At 38.9% G+C, this 21,607-nt stretch overlaps 2 protein-coding genes across 3 annotated transcripts in view; both read left to right on the forward strand.

Annotated features, from left to right (window-relative positions):
• galnt2 (UDP-N-acetyl-alpha-D-galactosamine:polypeptide N-acetylgalactosaminyltransferase 2) overlaps window positions 1-12,202 on the forward strand; it is a 51,702-nt gene extending 39,500 nt beyond the window's left edge. Inside the window, exons 6-16 of one of the 2 annotated variants that reach the window (XM_088296555.1) lie at window positions 388-453; window positions 622-743; window positions 2,855-2,942; window positions 3,217-3,304; window positions 3,416-3,519; window positions 4,334-4,460; window positions 6,289-6,381; window positions 7,443-7,526; window positions 7,721-7,874; window positions 8,980-9,099; window positions 9,655-12,202. In XM_088296555.1, coding sequence (XP_088152681.1) covers window positions 388-453; window positions 622-743; window positions 2,855-2,942; window positions 3,217-3,304; window positions 3,416-3,519; window positions 4,334-4,460; window positions 6,289-6,381; window positions 7,443-7,526; window positions 7,721-7,874; window positions 8,980-9,099; window positions 9,655-9,810 — 1,202 coding nt within the window. In that variant the 3' untranslated portion in view covers window positions 9,811-12,202. The remainder of the gene's footprint in view (window positions 1-387; window positions 454-621; window positions 744-2,854; window positions 2,943-3,216; window positions 3,305-3,415; window positions 3,520-4,333; window positions 4,461-6,288; window positions 6,382-7,442; window positions 7,527-7,720; window positions 7,875-8,979; window positions 9,100-9,654) is intronic. The other variant, XM_088296556.1, reaches the window with a different exon arrangement.
• Window positions 12,203-14,803: 2,601 nt separating this feature from the next.
• Window positions 14,804-21,104, forward strand: smyd2a (SET and MYND domain containing 2a). The gene is made up of 12 exons (XM_088297201.1): window positions 14,804-15,114; window positions 16,195-16,258; window positions 16,330-16,440; window positions 17,014-17,074; window positions 17,828-17,955; window positions 18,122-18,189; window positions 18,516-18,618; window positions 18,700-18,810; window positions 19,249-19,372; window positions 19,460-19,634; window positions 20,150-20,258; window positions 20,390-21,104. Exons 1-12 carry the CDS (start codon window positions 14,942-14,944, stop codon window positions 20,471-20,473), a joined length of 1,311 nt encoding a protein of 436 aa, XP_088153327.1. The 5' UTR covers window positions 14,804-14,941; the 3' UTR covers window positions 20,474-21,104.
• The last annotated feature ends 503 nt before the right edge of the window (window positions 21,105-21,607 follow it).

Raw genomic sequence — 21,607 nt, forward strand, 5'->3', positions numbered from 1 at the left:
CATCTTTAAAAGGTACCACCAATTGAGCAGGGTGTTTTATTTCCAGAGATGATGTGCGAAATAAGTGTACATGGTACTGTGTTTGAATTTGGTTTTGCAAGATATGCAAATAATTTTTGAAGTAAATAAAATGGAGCTAACTAAGTTAAAATATTTAACTGCCTTAAAACATTTTTAATATCGAGTTAACGCTTTAATTTTGACAGCCCTAGTTCTGCACCAAATATTTAAAAGACTAAACAATGGATGAATTGATTTATTGTCCTCCTAAACACTCGAGGACGTTTTTCTAAATGCCCATCTCGACAAAAGCAACAGTGGTCTGATAGCAGTGTGTGAAAGAACTTTTTTTTTTCTTTTTTTTTTTTTTTTGTCGATTTGTTGCAGCGGAGGACGGCGCGCTGCTGGGCAAGATCGAGAAAGTCCGCGTGCTGAGAAACGACCGCAGAGAAGGTAATTAAAGGAAGAGAAGGATGTTTTCATTTTTTTTAATCTCAGAACAAGCCTCTGGGTGCTGTTTCTTTGCTTTGATATCGAGCGCCAGCCTATGGCTCAAGATGGGAACGTTCCGTTTTGGAGCAGTATTGCCCACGGGCTTCTTTCTAACCAAGTTTCTTTCAGGACTGATGCGCTCGAGGGTTCGTGGTGCAGATGCTGCCACGGCGCCAGTCCTCACCTTTCTGGACTCTCACTGTGAATGTAATGACCACTGGCTTGAGCCGCTCCTGGAGAGAGTAGCTGAGGTACGCGTGTGCACACTTATACACCGACCATGTATTTGCTCATGCCTTGTTTTCAACATGCCTTATTCATCCTGTGAGAGAAATTTTACAGTAGACCCAAAACAGGGGGGTTGTGCGATTCTAAAGATAATAATGCTCGGTTTTGACAGACGATCAAAAAGGGATTCATTGCACATAATATATCCCACCCGGGGAAGCCGAAAAACATAACAGTATTTCAATCACGTTACAGTTTGATGTTTGCAGCAGAGAGCTTGAGATCTAATTTTGGATGTGGTTATGCCAATTCCCCCCCTCATGAATTCATTGTTATCCAAAAGCCTCTTAACAATATCATTTGAGATGACCTTGTAAAGATTATTTTGCTGAACATCTTTGGAACATATTCGGTATCATTAACAAGAAATAACAATACTTGGGAGTGATTATTTAAAGCCATGCAATTCTTCTTCTTTTTTTTTTTTTTTACATCTTTCATTTTAAAACGTGCATATTAAGATTTAATTTCTCTCCTTCTGGTAACGTATTAGAAACTACTCTCAGTAGGGTTGTCACAAACGCATCTTTTTAGAAATGATTATCTTATCGAATATTGCCCCTTTGCAGTAAAACATAAAATATATATTTTTTCTACCTTCTGAGAGCTCACAAATCCTCAGCTATGTGCTATTGTAGCTTTGTGGCTGTAAGTTTTTTAAATATTAATATATTTAAATATTATTTAAAATAAAAGCATGCATTTTTGTTCCGACCAATTTTTGTGGTTGACACAACCGAGTTGGTTGATTTATTTATTTTTTTATTACTATTATTATTTTATTTATTTATTTTTATTTATTTATTTATTTTTTTGTCTCAGCCCGAACTGTCATCCGTACGATGCGCTAACATTCTGACTTTTGCCAATCCAAACTACAACCACAATAATGTTAGTTATTTTCATAGGTACCAAGTACGTAGCAATATGCTATTGTGGCTAAGAGCAAAGTGTGGAGAGTCTCTGACGTCGACTTGTACGAATGCAGTCAATGAATGGGCTATCCTTGCTAACAGCATCTAAAATGTCCACTTTTTTCTTTAGCCCTCGATGGACAAACATCACCGTTTTTCTTTTACATAATTTAAAGCCTTTTGACTTTAGCAAGTGGTGTTCAAGTGATGATATACTTTTTCTTGTTGGTTGAATGGGGGCATTTGGCCTACTTTCAGGCAACTTTCTCTCCTTTTAAAAAAAAATACACTATCCCTGCCACCAAACGCCCTCAAAATGTCACTGACACACTGGAATAATTTCAGGGTGGACGTGTTTTTGTTTCCTTGCTGCCTCTCAGTATTTTAAAAATATGCTGCATCACAGCACTGCCAATTGCTTCGTCACTTAGTGTGCTTATTTATATCTATGGAAAGGTTCCTTTTCTGTCCTTCACTCGGAGAAGTCAGAGGTCCCGCATGCACCCACGGAGCTGGCTGGCTGGCAGTCAGCGTCAAATTGAGCTTGCCTTTGTGTCTTCAATCATTTTTGTGTGCTCCTATGCTGTGCAATCGGAAACGGCTTCTGAATTTTTTTTCGATCGAAATTAAAATGTGGTATTTATATATCTGATTCACTGTAGTAGTTGATTTTATGTAGATTTTTTTTCAAATGAGTTTAAAAAAAACTAAAAGTCATCATGACTAAAATAGAAACGAACTTAGCTTCATTACAAATGAATTGTTTGATGGGGGACCATTAAAGGGACACTTGGATGAGATGAACATCGGCACTTATGTAATAGGTTTGCATGTAAAAATGACATCAGTACTAAAATGTACATTAATTTCAGATGGCAGAAAATATTGTGGAAATGTTTTTTTCCATGTAGATATCAAAAGAGGACATGAAACAATGTTTAAGGTGACAAAAGCTCAAATTGAATCTTCTGTGCCTCTGCTTTATGCCACAAAGCGATGATGAAATTTTTCTTTGTCATCCTTTATATCTAGTAAACACAGAAATAGAAGTTACTTCAGAATCATTGACAATCATCGTTGTTTCCAATGTACAAATTTTACCAATCATCTAGTCAGAAAATTGCAATTATTTTTTTTTTTTCTGTCTCCCTTTTTTCCAGGATAAGACCCGAGTGGTTTCTCCCATAATTGATGTCATCAACATGGACAACTTCCAGTATGTGGGAGCCTCGGCTGATCTCAAAGGAGGTACAGTGCACGATTTAGGAGGGGCGAGTGAGCACGACCTCAACGAGGCAGCATTCGATGCGTTCAATGTCAAATGTACTTTCCGGCTTTTTCGGCTGCGCTGATGCGCTATCTCGAAGTGTTGTTAGGCACACACAACTACAAGCACCTTTCTCTTATTCTGCCGACTAAGGAAACCCAATTATAATGCTTGGATTTCTGTCTAAAACATGACAGCAAATTTATGGGCACTGAAACAAACTACATATTTAATTAATACATTAATTGTGTGCAGGTTTCGACTGGAATTTGGTGTTTAAATGGGATTACATGACTCTGGACCAGAGACGAGCAAGACAAGGCAACCCTATCGCCCCCATAAAGTATGATGCACACAACACACACAAACCCCAAAAAATGACTTAACTATCCGAAAACGTTCTGACTACCAACTACTAAGATCATTTGTTTTCTCTGACCCACCCCCCATGCAGGACTCCCATGATAGCAGGAGGTCTGTTTGTCATGGATAAGGAGTACTTTGAGCTTTTGGGGAAATATGACATGATGATGGATGTTTGGGGAGGAGAAAATCTGGGTGAGTGCAGCTAATGCAAATGTCAGTAATTCTGAGTATAAGTGCGGCCTCTTTTGTCTGATTCGTCGAGTTCTCATGCAAATGCATTGAACATGATGTTGTCAAAAGTATTGGGACACACGGCCATTAACACCTATGGGAATAAATATAATTTATATATATATATATATATATATATATATATTTTTTTTTTATTATTATTTTTTTTTTTGTATTTATTTATTTATTTATTTTTTTTGTATTTATTATTATTTTTTTTGTATTTATTTATTTTTTATTTTTATTTTTTTGTATTTATTTTTATTTTATTTTTTTATTTTTTGTATTTATTTATATATATATATATATATATATATATATATATATTTTTTTTTTTTGTTTATTTTATTATTATTTTTTTTTTATTTAAAAAAAAAAAAGTTTTTTATTTATTTATTTATCTTTGCCGCTGTCAAAGTGTCCACTCTTCCGGGACGACTTTATATTGTTTGAAGTGCGGCCTGGTTCACCTTCTCTGTTGTAGTTGGTCCCTAAACATATTGCCATAAAGTCTTTCGCCCTCTTAATTTTGTTCAAATGAAGTTGGGAATTTGTCTCGAGCACGCAGCTGTCAGACAGATGCGTTTTCCTTTGACGGGATTTTTAATGAAGTGAGATTGCCAATTCACACATTAATTTTATCACGTTTTCCGATGAATAAAATGGCGGCGAGGGAGCCCTGACAATGCCGCAGCGCTGAGGACATTTACGAGGCGCTGATAGCTCATGCAATAATCCAATGTTTGTTTATGGGCTGGCCTGTGTTGTGTTTCAGAGATCTCATTTCGTGTGTGGCAGTGCGGCGGAAGTCTGGAAATCATTCCGTGCAGCCGGGTCGGACACGTTTTCAGGAAACAACACCCGTATACCTTCCCTGGTGGTAGCGGCACAGTCTTTGCAAGGTGACACACACACACATACATTGGACCTCTAATTACCAATTGCAGCGTCTCCCTTAAATGACCTTCATGATGACTTTTTACGCAGGCAAGATTGTGATGTTGGTGCGTGACTTTATTAGTCGTTAATGTTTAGCCTACTGAAGACCCACATTCACTTACGCCTAATATCCAACAGTAACATATTCGCACACCTAAATGAGATAGTCATTAAGATTTTCACATCTCATTAGATGAGCACAATGAATTGTGCAGCCAGTTCAGCGGCACTGTGTTGAATACTTGGGAGACTTTTTATGCTGCGGTCAGTGGGTCGGAAACTGTTGGATTACAAGTTGGTACCTGTCCTTTGCTGGAGAACTGATTTCTGAAATTTTGTACTGTGAACATGCCGTCCTTTAGGAGGAAATAAATGTGCATCAAGGTCTCATGCGATAATCAAATTGGGGGCCATCATCCTTGACAACCATTCCATGGGAAAAAGTGTCTCAAAAGGCCAAAGAAAAAGCGAAATATTTTGAGGCTCATGGAATTGTGTTTGCGAACTTTGCATCTTTTTTAGAGGCACCTTTAGAGGTGGATTTTGGTCACTTTGGTTGGAGTCCCTTCGCTTGGAAATTGCCTCATTTTTTTCATCTTAATCGTTAAATCCTTGGTGTTTCCAGCTGCTGGTGACCATCACGAGATCGATCCCGCAGCAGCACAACATGCCTCCCTCCCAAAAACGATATTCAACCATTGGGGATGGTTCTGAAAAATGGCAGCGAGTATGGTGCATCGCACGGCAGCTGCTTATCACTGATGAAAAGGCCAGACGCTCTCTTCATGTCTGCCGGTGGTCACCCTAGGGAGCCGTCAGATGGCCCCAGCTGATGACATTATTCTTGTTCTTTCGGTCGCTTCCTTTGCAGTGAGGTTATGCTGGCATTTTGCAACGGGGCCAATCATAGGCCACGACGGCTGTTAACATAGTCTCTTCTGCTAGAATGCAAGCGTGTGAGCGAGAACATGTCTAGAAACAAACACTTGATGCAGAAAGTTATCCTCATATCAACTTTCCCTGTTTTATTATTGAATTGCATCTGATGTCGCCCTGACTGTCGTACAGGATACTAAGTGACTGGCCTTCACGATGGACATCTGCGTTAGAAGCTTTTTTTTTCGTACATTTTAACATATAGGCTACACTGTCTCGAAACAATACGGACTCAACTCTGTATAATCATCCAATGCTTTATAAAATATTAATTTAACAATGTGACAATTGCTGCAGTTATAGTTTGCGCAACTGTACTGGCATGTAAATCACATTTTCCCTCAACTTGTGTTACACTTGTGTCCTTTAAAAATCTACATCAGCAATGGATTGATCTTTAATCAGAATTAATGGCAACTCGAGCGTTGTCCAGTTGATGCAGCTTTATGTATTGTCATATCTTGTGTAAGCAGCAATATCCACATGAGATATAAACGACTTGGACTTTTGGACCTTCCGCTTTAGGGCGAAATTGCCATATGTATCATCCGCTGTATAGCTCTGCTGCCATTACTGTGAATCCAGCCGACTCAGCGTTTAACAGCTGTCTGTGACATCATTAGAAAAGAATGTAAATATAGCAAAATAGCTCCGGGCTCCGTGTCAACACTTTGCTTTGCCTGGCAACCTACACTGAGAGCAGTAACTAGAGAAATAAACACACGACCCCACTTGACTGTCCAAACAGGGTAATGCAGCCCTTGGATGGTTGTTAAGATATACAAAAAGCGATCGTCTATTCACAGGCACGCTTTTTCCATCTTCCCTCTCTTTTGTTGTTTTTCGCCATCTCAGGAACACCAGGAGAGCTGCTGAGGTGTGGATGGACGAGTTCAAAAATTTCTACTACGCCGCTGTTCCCTCGGCAAGAAATGTGCCATATGGAAAGTAAGGGCTCATCTTCAAAACACGCCACATTCTTGTCATTTTTTTTTTGCACGTGTTATATATATATATATATATATATGTGGGTGTGTTTGTGTGTGCGTGTGTGCGTGCATGGTTTTGAAGAGGCTAAATGGATAAAAATTCTTGTTCTCTGAAATGAAGATTGAGCGGATTTAGCCTAATGAAAAGGAGAGATGGATATGTGGGGAGTTTTTGGATGCATGCTCACTGTAATTTGACAGAATTGCCATCGTTGTCATCTTGCTTGTTGACGGGGGAGCTGATGGCACTGGTGAAATGTCACTCCAGTGTGTGACTGGACATAGCCATCACATGCTGCCAACACAAGGGTGTCACATTGCCACCATGGGGAGACCAAAAAAAAAAAAAAAAAAACTTGCAAAAGTAATGGCGCCCCCTTCAGACATTAATTGGGATTTACCTCCAAGCGCAGTGTGCTAACGTCGTGTACATTGAGCCGCATCAATTTCTAAATTTCTAAATAATGTTTAACATTTCACAACCTATCCGCAATATGTATTTCCATTTATAAATGTTTCTGTCAAATTTTCAATTTGATATGAAAAGTCAAAAGTTGCCAAGACACACATGTCTTTGTTTTGCACATGGAACTATGTCACATTTTATTGACTTCCATCCAAAAGCAATTCGATATCTGAATTTGATCTGATTAAAGTTCTTCATTGTAACCATTCACATGAATATAACGCATTAATAACACGTATGTTACAATGTTTGCTTTCCGTCTCCAGTGCTCATTACTCATCATGATCATTTTGAGCAGTTATACTAATTGCAATTGTGGGCCATGTGTTTTGCTTATTTACACAGTCAAAGCCCTCCAGAGAGACTCTACATGGATGAAATATTTGATGACATTTTCAGAACATTGTTGTCATATCTCCCCCTTTATGCTTGTTTCCTCTGCTGCAGTCACGCCGTGGGCCTCTCTAGTCCTTCTCATCACTTATATAATTGAATCAGTTTTCACCATGAGTGACAAGCCTCTCATCCTCTCTGTTCCCGGTTGTCTCCCTCAGCATCCAGAGTCGTTTGGATATGAAGAAACGTTTAGCGTGTAAGCCCTTTAAGTGGTACCTGGAGAATGTCTACCCTGAGCTGCGGTAAGATGATGACTGTATTTCATTTTGTATGCATGACTGTGTCCTGCAGCAGCCAAAACGGTTTGCGTTTAATAAATGTACACCATTCGCCCACTATATCGCAGTTTATCATTTTTCCTTCCGCTTAGTCGTGGATTTGTACATAAATATTTCAAGACGATTTAATTATTAATAATTTGCGTGTGTGCGATTAGTGTCCCAGACCACCAGGACATCGCCTTTGGAGCCTTGCAGCAGGGCGGAAACTGCCTCGACACGCTCGGACATTTTGCTGACGGCGTGGTGGGCGTTTACGAGTGCCACAATGCTGGCGGAAACCAGGTAGCGTTACCACGGCAACTCACGCAGGTCAGCATGTCTAAACTTACACTTTTCAGTCACCTGGGGGTCAAATGGTTGCACTGGCGCTTTGAGGATGGCTGGTATGCTTTTAGTAAATCTGAACACTGTCACACTGGAGCATCTCTTTTACGCAATAAATAACTATTTAACGTACACACACACATATATGCTAAAAAAAAATAAATAAAAAAAAAACGCAACATGTAAAAAGTCTGCCATACTGATCATAAATCTCAATTTTGATTGACTGTCGGAAATGTATTAAATACTGAGTTCCATTTAATTTCATGTTCATGATTTTTGTTGTAATTTGCATTGATGATGAACTGCTTTCTAATATTTTGTCCCGAAAAACCCTCCCTCTCTATGATGCAGTGCAATTCGACACTCGTGCAAACTCCACCTCCAGTAATATGAGTCTACCGCTCCAATTAAACTGCTCCCACATTTAAATTTGAACAACTTTAAATATGCACTATAGTTCACACTTGTAACCTATTTATTACATTTTTATCCGTAGCATGTTGCATTTTACACTTCCTTTGTTAGCCTGCGGCTTCATGAGATGCGGACGATTAAGGCAAGGCAGTTTTCTTCAGACGGCACATTTCATCCACGTCACCTCAATGTGCTTCACACAAGCAAAGCCACAACACCTACAAGCATTTACAAACACAGCTGTTGACAACAAGCAAAGTAGAGAAGACAAAAGTCGCTTGGAAAAACAAATACTAAAAATGTACGTCGACCACATTTAAACACATTGTGACTCTTCCTTTTTCTCTACTTTTCGAACATATTAAATTAATACCATAACTCTCTGACAGAGGTATTATTATCTTGAGGTAGATTTTCTTTTAACTCCTGGATCTCATTAGATTGTAAAGGTTGCCTGTGAATGTAGAGGATAATAATATAATGTAATACTGACTCACCTTTAGTGCTATTGTGCATGTTTGGAATTCATAATTAAAGTTGGCAATGATGTCGCCTACCTTGAATAGGATGAGAATGTGGCATTTTCTGAAATTCTACTATCCTGTTCTTTACTGTAGATTATTTGACCACATTTAAAGCTGTGTGTTGTGATTTTTTTTTTTTTTTACTTAAGGAATGGGCGCTGACAAAGGACAAGTCAGTCAAACACATGGACTTGTGTCTGACGGTGGTGGACAGAACGGCCGGCTCCCTCATCAAATTGCAGGGCTGTCGAGACAATGACAGCAGACAGGTATAGTGACGCCAAACTATTTTGATACATATCAAAAAACACTACTGATGGGTATAACAACTCATTAATTGATTCGGAGCCCCTACGGTGACATGAAAATTAAAAAAAAAAAAAGGTTTGTGAGCTAACCCAAAGTTTTTTTGGGGTGTTTTTTTTTTAAATGAAAGAGTCACAGAAAGGCATAGAATTGTGGAAATGGGCTTTGTCCGATGAATGGATTAAAGAAACAATTGTGAATTTTGACATTCAGGTTCCTGTTAGAAAACACCCGAGTTATGCGATATGCCCTGAAACACTGAACATTGCAAATTCAGAGAAGGTCGAATTCAATTTAACTGTCAAGCAGGTGTGGCCAAACTACGGCCCGGGGGGCCCTTTATGCGCTTTAATCCGGCCCGCCCAACTTTAAAAAAAAAAAGAAATGAATCAACCTTGTTAATGTTTTTTTTTTCTAAATACTGTGGTTTTTCAAAGACATATATATTGTTGTAATGCTTTTGTTCACTTTCATTTCAAATTAATTGTGTGCTCTCTCTGCCTTGTTATCTGATTTAGAAGTGGGAGCAGATTGAGTCCAACTCGAAGCTTCGTCACGTGGGCAGTAACCTGTGTCTTGACAGCCGCAGTGCCCGCATGGGTGGGCTCACTGTGGAGGTTTGCAGCCCCAACCTGAGCCAGCAGTGGAAGTTCACCCTGAATTTACAATCCTAGGTGACAGCACCGCCACTAGACATCATCATGCTCTGCTCAGAGCATGACACACCAACTGACTTTAAGAAGTAGTAGAAGATGTCGACTGGAGGGGAAAGACAAACATGATGGATGAACGGGTTCGTCCCAGGGGTCTGAGGTCATTTCCACATCACCACCACCCAACCCCCCCTCTCCAACAGACTGGCTGAGGTCCTTGTAGACCTCAAACAGGAAACTGACCATATTTACCAGTGCTGGAGACACTGATGATTATGACTATGAGGGGGGGTAAAAGCGATGAAGGCTTTCCATCCAACTACTACATACCTCAGTGTTTTTTTTCATTGATGGTTCAGGAGGTGGAATAACATGAATTCTTAGTTGTTTGTTTTCTTGAATGCTGTTGGAAATGAACTCTTTAGTGTTTTTATTTTGTAATTATTTTTTTAATATTTTAATTTCTGTTCATTTGTGGAGGTTTGCAGGAGCATTTTTTTTCCCCTGGGAAAACAAAAACAAGTTTTTCCGAACCGAGCCAAAACTGTTGAATTGGAGGAAAGCAACTGTTTTTTTCCCCCATATGTTGAATCGCATCGGTTTACAGGATCAGCAGCGATGAAGTGGATAAAAAAAAAAAAAAACATTTTCTACTAATCTTCACCCACACCCTATCCTCGTCCACGCCCCCGACAAAAGTTGTTGAGGAGATTACCCACAACATGCAGCGAAGCTCTGGAGGAGTTCTCGGAGAACATGGAGTTGAGGAGTCTGCTCTCTCCTCAGGCTGTAGCACTGGCTGCTGCACTTTAGCATCCTTCTTTTTTGTCTTTAAAGCAACAACACACCACGAAGCTCTTAGCAGCCTATTTTTGTTTACTTCTTTCTCTCTTAAGCAAATTGAAAAAAAAAAACTGCAAGGACAATGAACTCTAGAGGATTGATGTCTTTTCTTTACTCTTGCTGCTCTTCGCGTACTCCCTCAGGAGCGCCTCAGTTTTATACAATTTCTGTTTGCGTTGTGATTTTATGTTGCTCAGCACATCAGATTGAATTTGTGTTATTTACTGTTGCGGCAGTTTCTCTCTAGAGGTAACAGGAATAAATAGTGGAACTTCTATTATCACCCGCAATTCCTATTAGTTTCTCGGGTAGCCATGACCTGAAGCACCACACTTGGTAAGATGTTTGTCCAATTGATTTATTGTATCCCGCGGGGAACTCAACCACATCAGCAGCTGCGCAGATATTAAGTTAAAGGAACACAGATTATATTCTTACTTGGATGGTGTTCACATTGTACATGTTTGTAGCAGTGCTGTCACTCTCATCATGGGACAAATTTATCTTTTTTGATGAAATTATGACAGATGAGATTCAGTGTCTTTAAAAAAAAAAAAAAAGAATTAACTAGTTTAATTTGCCCGGACTATTGATGGAACCTGATCTTTATCAAACAATTACAGTATCATTGCTGTCCGATGATATCACAAAGTATTTAATTTACACTAATGACCAACAACTTAAGCACCAAACGCAAATGCACCATAATGTACTGTATGTTGTGTTTAATGGTTTCAAATGTTTGCGTGGACTTGTATGGAACGTCTGCATCCGAACGTGGCCATTTGTTTTCATTTCTGCTTGTAACGATGTGTATGTGTTCACCAAGCACGTCACCGATGTATTTACATTTGACTTTTTTTCCTCCCACATTTCTTTCTACAGTACTTATGGCTTGACAGTATTCTGAGCCGTCACTCGACCATTTTTTTAATATTGTGAGACGAGCATGTTTTTAAATACGAGTGCGCTTCAGACCCCTTACCGCTAGATGGCAGCAACACACTTTACACCTATTATTCAGCCACCATCCATTCATTTTAGTTTCCTTGTAGTGGAAGGACAAATATCTGGTGTTTGCTGTAATGCGACATTCTGCTTTTCCGACTGCCGACAAGAAGAACGAAAAAAAAAACTGTGTATTAGGGACGGTCATGATCTGTGTTCACTGTTTCTGTATTTGCAGGTAGTTTAACGAAATATGAAAGTTTCTTTTTTGTCTTCCTAATCTTGTCCAAACATCAAATTAAGTTCAACAGAAAATACTGCTTTGGCAATCATGTCAAATGATGACGCTTGCTTCATTAAAACAAGCGATCTCAGTGTGTGACTGTTGCGAAGTGAAATGAGGAGGTGTGGTCTTTTGTGAAGGACACTTGTGGTGGATGGAGCACTCATCACACACTTAACGGTTCGTACATGAGAAAAAATGTCAAAATCATGAAGTGATTTACAAGGTTGTCCTCGGACAGCAATTCCTGTGTATCAAACAATTATCTTGTTACCTGCACATTCGAAAATGAATGACCAATTAAAGAATTCAAGGTAGCTGCGTGACCCCCCCCCCCCCCCCCAAAAAAAAAAATCACCACACTAGAGACAAAATTGTAGCTTTTTAACAATATATTTTATCGCCAATTAAATTCCTCCAACTTTCTCTCCATATCTTTCACAATTTTCTATCAGAACGAAGTTTCCGTCCATTCGTCTTGGGCCAATTTTGTGCTGTCTTTTCCTTTGTCTTAAACTAAAGTTGAGGCGACCACGCTGACACTGCAGCTACTTGCAGAGCATATCCTGACACTTGATAGATTTCCGCGCTGGGCTGCCAGCACCTATGAGTGCCGGGGCAGATACAGAGCCTGGTTGTGAGGAGAGAGCCCTGTTGCCATGGTGACTGTACTGTACTCAGATGACCCAAATGTTTGTTCATTGGGAGGTTTAAAACTTGGGTGATGTTTTGAGGGGCTCATTGTGTTTCGAAAAATGCAAAAGAAAGTTAGATATGTATTATGATCTCAACATTTGTATCTTTAGAATTAAATTTTAGAGTCATAATGTTAGACTACCAAAGTGTGATCATCACTTTTAAGCACTCACTCTGTTCATTGTTGTCATGGCACCCATACACATACACATGGTCGAAATTCCATACTAAGCAGAAAGTTTTCTTTCAAGCTACCGTGTTTTCAGTATTGTGCAGATTTCTTCGAATCACGTCATTGTTGTCATAGTAATTTATAGAATCCTTGCTGAAGAATTGAAAATATTTGGTTGGTTTACAGCGCCCTCTACTGCCACACAGTAGCAACTGGAAGAGTTGAAAACGGCATTTTCTAAACCCGGTGGGGAACCTGCATCCCGTGGGCTTCGGCCAGCCCACGAGAGGATGTAATCCGGTCCACCATGCAGTTCTGAAAACAAATATATTTGAATGCCTCGTATTTTTTTGATAAAAATAATGTGGACCTCAAAGTTTTTTTTTTCAGAACTGAAATGGGCCTTCTTAAGAAAAACCTATGATGCGGCACCAAAAAGTTTCAGGCCACCTCTTTATTAGTAGCTGTTGCTTTATGAACTGTTGTCTCTGCTCAGTCGACTGGAACCCAACATCACATATGCGTTACCATGGCAACACAGTCTGTTGTTCTTTTTTAACCCAATGCCATTCATTTAAAAACGACAACACACTCCCAATGATTAGATGATTGAATGTTTGCATCTATAGCACACTGTGCCAAAGTTTTTTGTTGTTGTTTCTGTGTGAGGAAGAACGAAAACGGCATAACAGGATATGTTTTTCACAGGGTATAAACCTCTCAGCTTCCTGATTTAATGTCTTAATATTTGTGACAAGAACATCCAAAGCATGCGTCATGATTTGAAAGTGACGCGTGATTGAATGCAATCGTGTGAACAAGAGAAAGGTGTAAAAAATTCAAGTTTGATTCAATTGTCATTTTTATTTGCATAATTATTGCTAATCTTAATTATTATATTAGCATCAGTTTTAATTGACCAGGCTTTAGGTATCAAAATGTGACATTAGGTCAGGACGCGTGTCACATGCTTGAATTCTCCACAACCGTTAAAAAAATAATAATTAAAGAACAAGAACTTTATGCTTGATGCTTTGTGGTCCCATGTGTAAAAGTGGATATTTTTGTATATACCAACATCCTAATGTGTGTACATTATGTACATATATGAACAGTGTACTCTGCCCCAGGTTGCTAGCAGGTTTTGTTTTTGTCACACTGTGCAGCGCTTCTAACTGTTCCCTCTTTAATAGACACTGCAAACTTTGAATGAGGAGAAATGATTAACTTAAATAAATGCATTTCTATAAAAACATTTTTGAACAGAGTCTAGTGTTTTGGTGTGAATCTCTTTTTGTAATAGGACTTTTGCATGTCGCTCATTTCCTGCTGGTTTCTTTCCACTAGGTCTTGACATGATGGTTGACACATCATAAAATTACTATATATATATATATATATATATATATATATATATATATATATATATATATATATATATATATATATATATATATATATATATATTTCTCACATTTCTTGTGGTTTTCGTCTTTCATAACACCAACATATTTAATGATAACGCATTCCCTTTCCATAAAGTCAAGTTCTCATTCTGTATGAATCCCGAATTGTTAAAACTTCACTGATTTGTATACCTAGAGCGCCTAAAAGGTACACATTGGCTACAGTGTTTTTTCGATATTGACCTCCTGATCCCGCAGGAGGCGGTATGACCCAGCACTATTTTTTTGTGCTTTCTTTGTATTAAATACTCAAAGGCAGGTGCAGTTGATTAAGCCTTTTACTATTCATTATCTATATGTCATTTTGATAACATTTCAATAATGATCGACACTTGGAATTTTTTTTTCTATTAAGCATTTTTTTCATGCCGCCTCAGTCGTATACAGTAGGTGTAAATGTCTCTCATACTGAAAGAGCCATTGATTGAAATCTTATTTTCAAAAATGTATTAATTTTAAATTTTAGGCCATAATAGTAAACACAATCAAGCTATAAGACAATGAAGTGAACGCCGGCTTTTTTTTTGCTTGTACAGTGCCTTTAAAGTACTCGTACTTGGATAAATAAGTGAGATAAATAATTATGTTGCGTTGTCATGTGTCCACCAGGAGGGCGTGGAGGATGAGCGCAGCACCGGTGTACGCATTGCACCGTAGAAGAAGAAGTTATCCCACAAGCCAGAAGCTGATCCCGGTCAAGTAGGTAGCAAAGAACAAACACGGGATAACCGCGTACAAGGAAGCATGAAGAACGAAGGCATCGAGGGGACCGATCGCTTCCTTAGCCCGGACATGGGCCGAGGTCTGCGGGCATTGAGGCACTTCGCGGTGGGGGAGCTGGTGTTCGCCTGCCCAGCTTACTCGTACGTGCTGACCGAAAGCGAGCGAGGTGCGCACTGCGAACACTGCTTCACCAGGTAACACAACGCTTTCCCAACTCTTTAATATATTTTTTCATTTATTTAAAATTAGTGCTTTCTTTTAAAGTTATGGCCATGTGTCCATTTTGTCGCTTAGGCTAGGCTGGCGTTTAAACCTCCGAACGCCAACCTAGCTCAATTAAATAGGTCATTGCAGTGTATTAAATCAACATTTATTGCTGCGGATGGTTTTTGTTGTTACTGTGAAAAATGAACGATCGCTAAGGCAATGGAGCGATCAGTCAAGTTGAGGCGTTCAATCACGCGTGGTTTGACCAATTAAAAACTCCTTTGATTTCACTCACCAGCTAACCCGACCTACTCGACTTGACAATTTCTATTAGGTCGAAACCACTCTTAATGAACATTTGGTTTCATTTCAATTCCTTCAACTTAGACTGCCTATGAACATGTTTCCATTGAACATGGTCACTGTGGACTTCCAACTGTATTTACAGACACATTGCAGCATAGATAGAATGTGTGAGTTTAACTTTAAAGTCTTAGTTATGACACTTTTTTTAAAAATAGAGTTATTTGAGCGAAGGTGTTTGCTGGAAAAACCTCCTTTACTAGGCGGCGTGTAAAAAAAAAAAAAAAGTGCTTTAGGTGTGGTCCTAGTCAAAAGAAGGAAAAACAGGGGTAACATTCATTTCAGTTCTAAACTACAGTATTGTCTTTTAATTATTCTTTTTCTTTTTTAATTACGCATTGCATATTGTACACATGCTACATGAAGGTTTGTGGAGCAGTGAAAGGTTAGAGTGCTAAATATAGCCGCCCATGTGTCCCAGTAGTGGTGGTGAAGAGAAGGCCATGGGGTGCATGTGTTGTACATTTGCTTCATTCTATTCAGTTGAAACCCCCCCCCCCCCACACACACACACAATACTGAAAGAGATGCAAAAGAAAGACTTTAAAGATATGTTTTAAGTGGTTTTTTTTCATTTTACAATAAAATACATATCAAATGTCAACTTAGTTCTGTTCTGTCTATAAGCAATGTCAGTGCACATGTGTAATAATATATATATTACACACTCCCCTCACCACATCAACAATGTGTATTTATTACAGAAAAGAAGACCTTTTTAAGTGTGGCAAATGTAAACAGGCCTACTATTGCAACATTGACTGCCAGGTAAGTGAGATTACTTGTTGTACATGTTTATTTAGTTGACCGTTGCTTATTGTATGTCTGTATGCACACAGAGAGGGGATTGGCCCATGCACAAGCTGGAGTGTGTTGCCATGTGTGCCTATGGGGAGAACTGGTGTCCCTCAGAGACGGTCAGACTGGTGGCCAGAATCATCATGAAACAGGTAGAGTGGAATTTAGCTGTTCAGCAAAGAACAATTATATAACGGGACCCCAACGCTAAGCGCACATGAAACTTTTCTTAAACAAAGCAGACGTTTTCCTCAAATGTAACCCTTTTTATAGTAATAATTTGAATTTACCAACCGACATTTTCTCATCTAACTGCATGTTTTTCTGATAGTCTTGCTACTCATTTTGTGAGGTGTCTCTCGTCGAACTTGATTGGGCACTGAGTATATTGAGCACATACAATAGATTAGAGACAAAGAAGAAATAAGAGATGAAGATGAACATAAGAGTCTGGTGAATATATAAGTAGGACTACAGATGTTACGTTAACGCTGCATGCTAAATACAAAATACAGTGAGTAAAAATGGATAAAATAAACCTCCTTGGAGAATTAAACTACTCATAAAATCACAATTGCTCTCCAGGTGTTATTGCAAGCCGCTGCATGTCATTGAAAATGTTTTTCCAAATCATCTCACAGCAAACTGTTTTCTTACAACGAAGCTGGTTTTTAATTATTGTGTTTTTTTTTTTTTTTGCTTTTGAATTCATGTCATGTTTCCAGAGAGTCACAACAGAGCGCACGCCATCAGAAAGACTACTTCTGCTCAAAGAGTTTGAAGCACGTGAGTATGGCTGTACTTATGCGTTGCCATAGAAACCACCACAAAGCTTCAAAAAAATCCTTTTGGTAATCATTTTGGTCATTTTTTCTTTTTTGTAATGATACCCATACCTCTAGGCGTGGGTAATTCAATTATCTAGAATAGCATACTTCTTCATAACCTACTTACATTTAGCAGCAGTATAAAATTACTTCCTCCAATAGCGTGTGTGTCCTTAGTTACATCTCCAAGCAATATTAGTTACACAGTCAAATTGTGTTAGCAGTGTGTCTATTTGTGACACCACTGTAGCCTCCGGTTCTCTTTCTCTCGCTTTCTTTCACTCCAATTTTGCCGCACACTGGGACTTAAATCCCAAGACTCCTAATACTGTAATTTCGTGTTCTCCGCAAAACGTTCCTCGTACTGTGCCCTCGAGCGAGGTAATCAATGATTGTGAGCATGCGCTCACAGGAATTTATTTATTTATTTATTTTCGGTAGGAAGGTGTTCAGTTTTTGTTTTCAAGTGGAGACTTGCTGCCACATGTTTGCATTTGTGGGACTGAACGATGTCCCATTTTATCAATCTAACGACACATGATCGGAAAGCTGCTATGATACTGGTTGTTTTTGGAGCACAAACGCATCTACATTTCCTTGTCTTTATTTTTTAAATATTTTAATTTGTAGGTACATTCAGTGATGGTGATGTGACAATAACCCCCAAAAAAATCAATCCATCCATATTCTTCCTTTTTAATTTCTTTTCCAGATTTAGACAAAATGGACAGCGAGAAGGATGAAATGAACCAAACCGACATCGCCGCCCTGCACCACTTTTACGCCAAACATATCAGCAACATCCCGGATGATCAGGCGCTCACTGAGCTCTTTGCACAGGTTTGCTAACTAATTTGCTCGTACATACAGTATACTGGAACAATGTTGCATTTCTCTTGCCGGGTTACCTAAATTGATGGTGCAATATTTTTTTAATGTTTTTTTTTTTTTTTTACATTTTATTTTTATTTTTTTTCCGTCTGTTGCTGTTACTTTTTGTGTGCAGGTTAATTGCAATGGTTTCACAATCGAGGATGAGGAGCTCTCACATTTGGGATCAGCTGTTTTTCCAGAGTAAGTACACTGTCATCCTCTAATCAGAGTTAATCTGCGACATCAGAATCTTAAAAAAAATATATATATATATAGTATATATTTTTTTTTCTTACACAACTTGACACCCTCCATATGCTATGCTTGTCATTCAGACTGCTTCTGATGACGGCTTCTTCATGTTTTGTCTAGTCTGAATGAATTTGAGTTTTATATTTGACAGCAATACCTGATAACTGAAAAAAAGTCCAAGTGATGTTTTCTTTAACGTATGAAAGCGCTCATGGAGATTTTTACTGCATGCATCAGAATGAAATCAATTAATAGACTGATGTGATTCCTTCCAGTGTAGCACTGATGAACCACAGCTGCAGTCCAAATGTCATTGTCACCTACAAAGGCACAGTGGCAGAAGTAAGAGCTGTGAAGGAGATCAACCCTGGTGAGGAGGTAGGCATCTCCTCACACGTGTACGTCATCGCTTTTATTCCAAATCCAGGTGAGCTAGAGTTGTTTGTTTTCCTTCCTTAGGTCTTTAACAGTTATATCGACTTGCTGTACCCTACAGAGGACCGCAAGGAAAGGTTATTAGATTCCTACTTCTTCACATGCCAGTGTACAGAGTGCACGACCAAGTCAAAGGTACGAATGCACACACACACACACACACACATACATTTATATGATATATAAGATGGAGAATTTCAAAACCTTTTCCACCATTAAGGGGACCTGTAACTTCCACAATTCAATTAGGCTATATAGAAATTGAACTTTTTCTGGCCTGGGTGATAAACAACAACACAACTGAGATAATGTGGCTCAGGGCACAATAATGGTGGAAAAAGATTTGCAATTATTAATCATTCATTTTTTTATGTTCCAAGAACTTAGCATTTGAACAGGGATGTGTAAAATTTGTATACACATAATAAATGTGGATTTTTATTCCCACCATGTGAAATTACTGTGTTATTACACAAAGCACTGCAGATTTCTTTTTTGTTTCATTCAGAAGCTATTAGGAAGAACATTCCATGATATGAAGTCATGTTTCTCTCTCTCTCTCTTTCTTCATAGGACAAAGAGAAGATGGAAATCCGGAAGCTGAGCTCCGGAGCACCTGAGCCAGAGGAAATCCGAGCCATGGTCCGATACGCCAAAAATGTCATTGAGGAATTCAGGAGAGCAAAACATTACAAGAATATCCTTTCCCTCATCCTCAGAGTTTTTCTTTTTGGTCTAAAGTAAGTCCGTTAACTTCACTTGTGACCCCTTGACTCTCTCGCACGCCCGAGCGAGCTGTTGGAGATGTGCGAACTCAGCCAGGAGAAGATGGGTGCCATATTTGCAGACACTAATGTTTACATGCTGCACATGATGTATCAGGCCATGGGCGTCTGCCTCTACATGCAGGACTGGGACGGAGCTATGAACTACGGGGAGAAGATCATACAGCCATACAGGTATAAACACTTTTGGGAATTATTACTGTTCCTAATTTTTATTCCTTCACATTTACCTTGGATGCACTAGTCACGACAATTAGGTACACAAGTGTATTCCAATGAGATCAATACAGGAGCTGTGTCAAAATGCTAGCCTTTATGAAGACAATAAATGAGTTTAAGGCGGCCGATTATCGGGGCCGATATTTGGCATTGGGCCAATTATCAAATGAAAAACTGGTTTATTCGTGCTCTCGCTCTCGCTCTCTCTCTCTCGCTCTCTCTTTCTCGCTCTCTCTCACTCTCTCGATCTCGCGCTCGTTCTCTCGCTCTCTTGCTCTCTCTCTCGCTCTCTCTCTTTCTCTCTCACTTTCTTTCTCTCTCTCTCTCTCGAAAATCTTGCTTTCTATCATACGGCTACTTAAATGGACCCTTTGACAGTGTCGATCAAAACAGAGCATGCATGAAGGCAGTGTGTGCAAGTGTACCTAATGAAGTGGCCATAGATTTTTCTAACATGGCTTTCTCTGCAGTGTGCACTACCCAGCCTACTCTCTGAATGTGGCGTCCATGTATCTGAAGCTGGGTCGCTTGTATTTGGGGCTGGAGAAGACAACGCAAGGAGTCAAAGCTCTGAAGAAGGTATTATAACACACTCTGGTCTGGTGGTCTAATGCGTTAAGAATTAAATTTTAAAAAGTACCATTGGAAATAAATGATCGAGAGAGCAGGAAAAAAAGCAACACGTGAGTGTCACTTTTTCTTGTGTGCAGGCTGTGGCCATCATGGAGGTGGCTCACGGGAAAGATCACCATTATGTTGCGGAAGTCAAACGGGAAATTGAGGAGCAGAAATAAAATGAAAATGAAGAAATGAGGAGAGGAAAGCACACACCTTGACTGCATGGCATGCATCTTTTTTCAATAAATCCTTTGTCCTCCTCCGGAAGGGATATACTGTCATCTCTTCAAATTTCGGCTGGGGATGACGACAAGCACCTTCATCTGCTGTCTTGTTAATGGCACATTCAAAAAGGAGAATTATTTCCAAAGATTTCATTTTTTGCCCATCATGGGCCTGTTGGGGTTTTTATTTCAGAATCGTTTAATAACAAGAGAGGAATTTGACTCTGCCTTGCAAGATGCCTTCTGGACAAAACAAAGATGTCTCTTGTCTCGACTGAACTTTACGCAATCCTGATTTTTCAAAATGCAGCAGATGTGCGATTACCGATTTCACATCTTTGTATTCCGTTTAAAAATGTTATCAATTACCAAGCATCAGTGTTTCTTGCTTCTTGTTTGAATTGTAATCTAAAGACTGAGCATACATCATCTGTAGCAACAAAAGAGAAAATGCAAACAATTGTTCCTGGGTCAGTATGTGTTTGGCTTGTCTGTCATGTTTGAGTTAAAAAGACATGCATGTTTTATAATTTAGAGTTTTTTGTATGTGGCTTGTTAACAAAGCACCATGGGTTTTAGTGCACTGTTTGTTCTAAGTGGTCATTCATCAAACAGATTAAGTACACTTGCATTACGCAATGATGGGCAACACTTCCTAAGAAAAAAAAAAACGGAGCTTCATCTTTGAAAAATACCGTATCATATACGATATTTAAAATATATGCTGAGGCTTGAAAAAAATCTCGTTGCACTGGCAAGGTTGCCATGTCACAACAAGCAGTATTTAATATTTATTTTTCTCCCTCTAAATATTTATGAAGCGTGAATATTCAACCAGGATGTCATTTTTTTTTGTCATCTATTGTTTGCATGCTTTTTAACAATCGAGTTGAGTTATTGGCTTGGAATGCAAGCATGCAGTTTAATTCTTAACTTTGAAGGAGTGTTTTTATAATTTTTTTTTTGTGACTGCAATACAGAGGATCTTTTGCTTTACCCACTCAAATGGGAAAACAAGATGTCATTTGTGTCAAATTTTACAGTTTTATTTCAGTCTTTTGATTGATTTTTCCTCGTGCACTGCCA

The sequence above is a fragment of the Idiotropiscis lumnitzeri genome, chromosome 5 (assembly GCF_059441095.1).
Source record: "Idiotropiscis lumnitzeri isolate Australia: NSW breed Sydney's pygmy pipehorse chromosome 5, RoL_Ilum_1.0, whole genome shotgun sequence".
In the NCBI taxonomy this organism is placed as follows: domain Eukaryota; kingdom Metazoa; phylum Chordata; class Actinopteri; order Syngnathiformes; family Syngnathidae; genus Idiotropiscis; species Idiotropiscis lumnitzeri.

What these genes read in the sequence shown, in the direction of transcription:
- smyd2a (XM_088297201.1), top strand. Translation starts at nt 14,942, where the DNA reads ATGAAGAACGAAGGCATCGAGGGGACCGATCGCTTCCTTAGCCCGGAC. An exon ending in TGCGAACACTGCTTCACCAG is followed by an intron (nt 15,115 to 16,194) that starts GTAACACAACGC and finishes TATTTATTACAG; the next exon opens with AAAAGAAGACCTTTTTAAGT. An exon ending in TCACTGAGCTCTTTGCACAG is followed by an intron (nt 17,956 to 18,121) that starts GTTTGCTAACTA and finishes TTTTGTGTGCAG; the next exon opens with GTTAATTGCAATGGTTTCAC.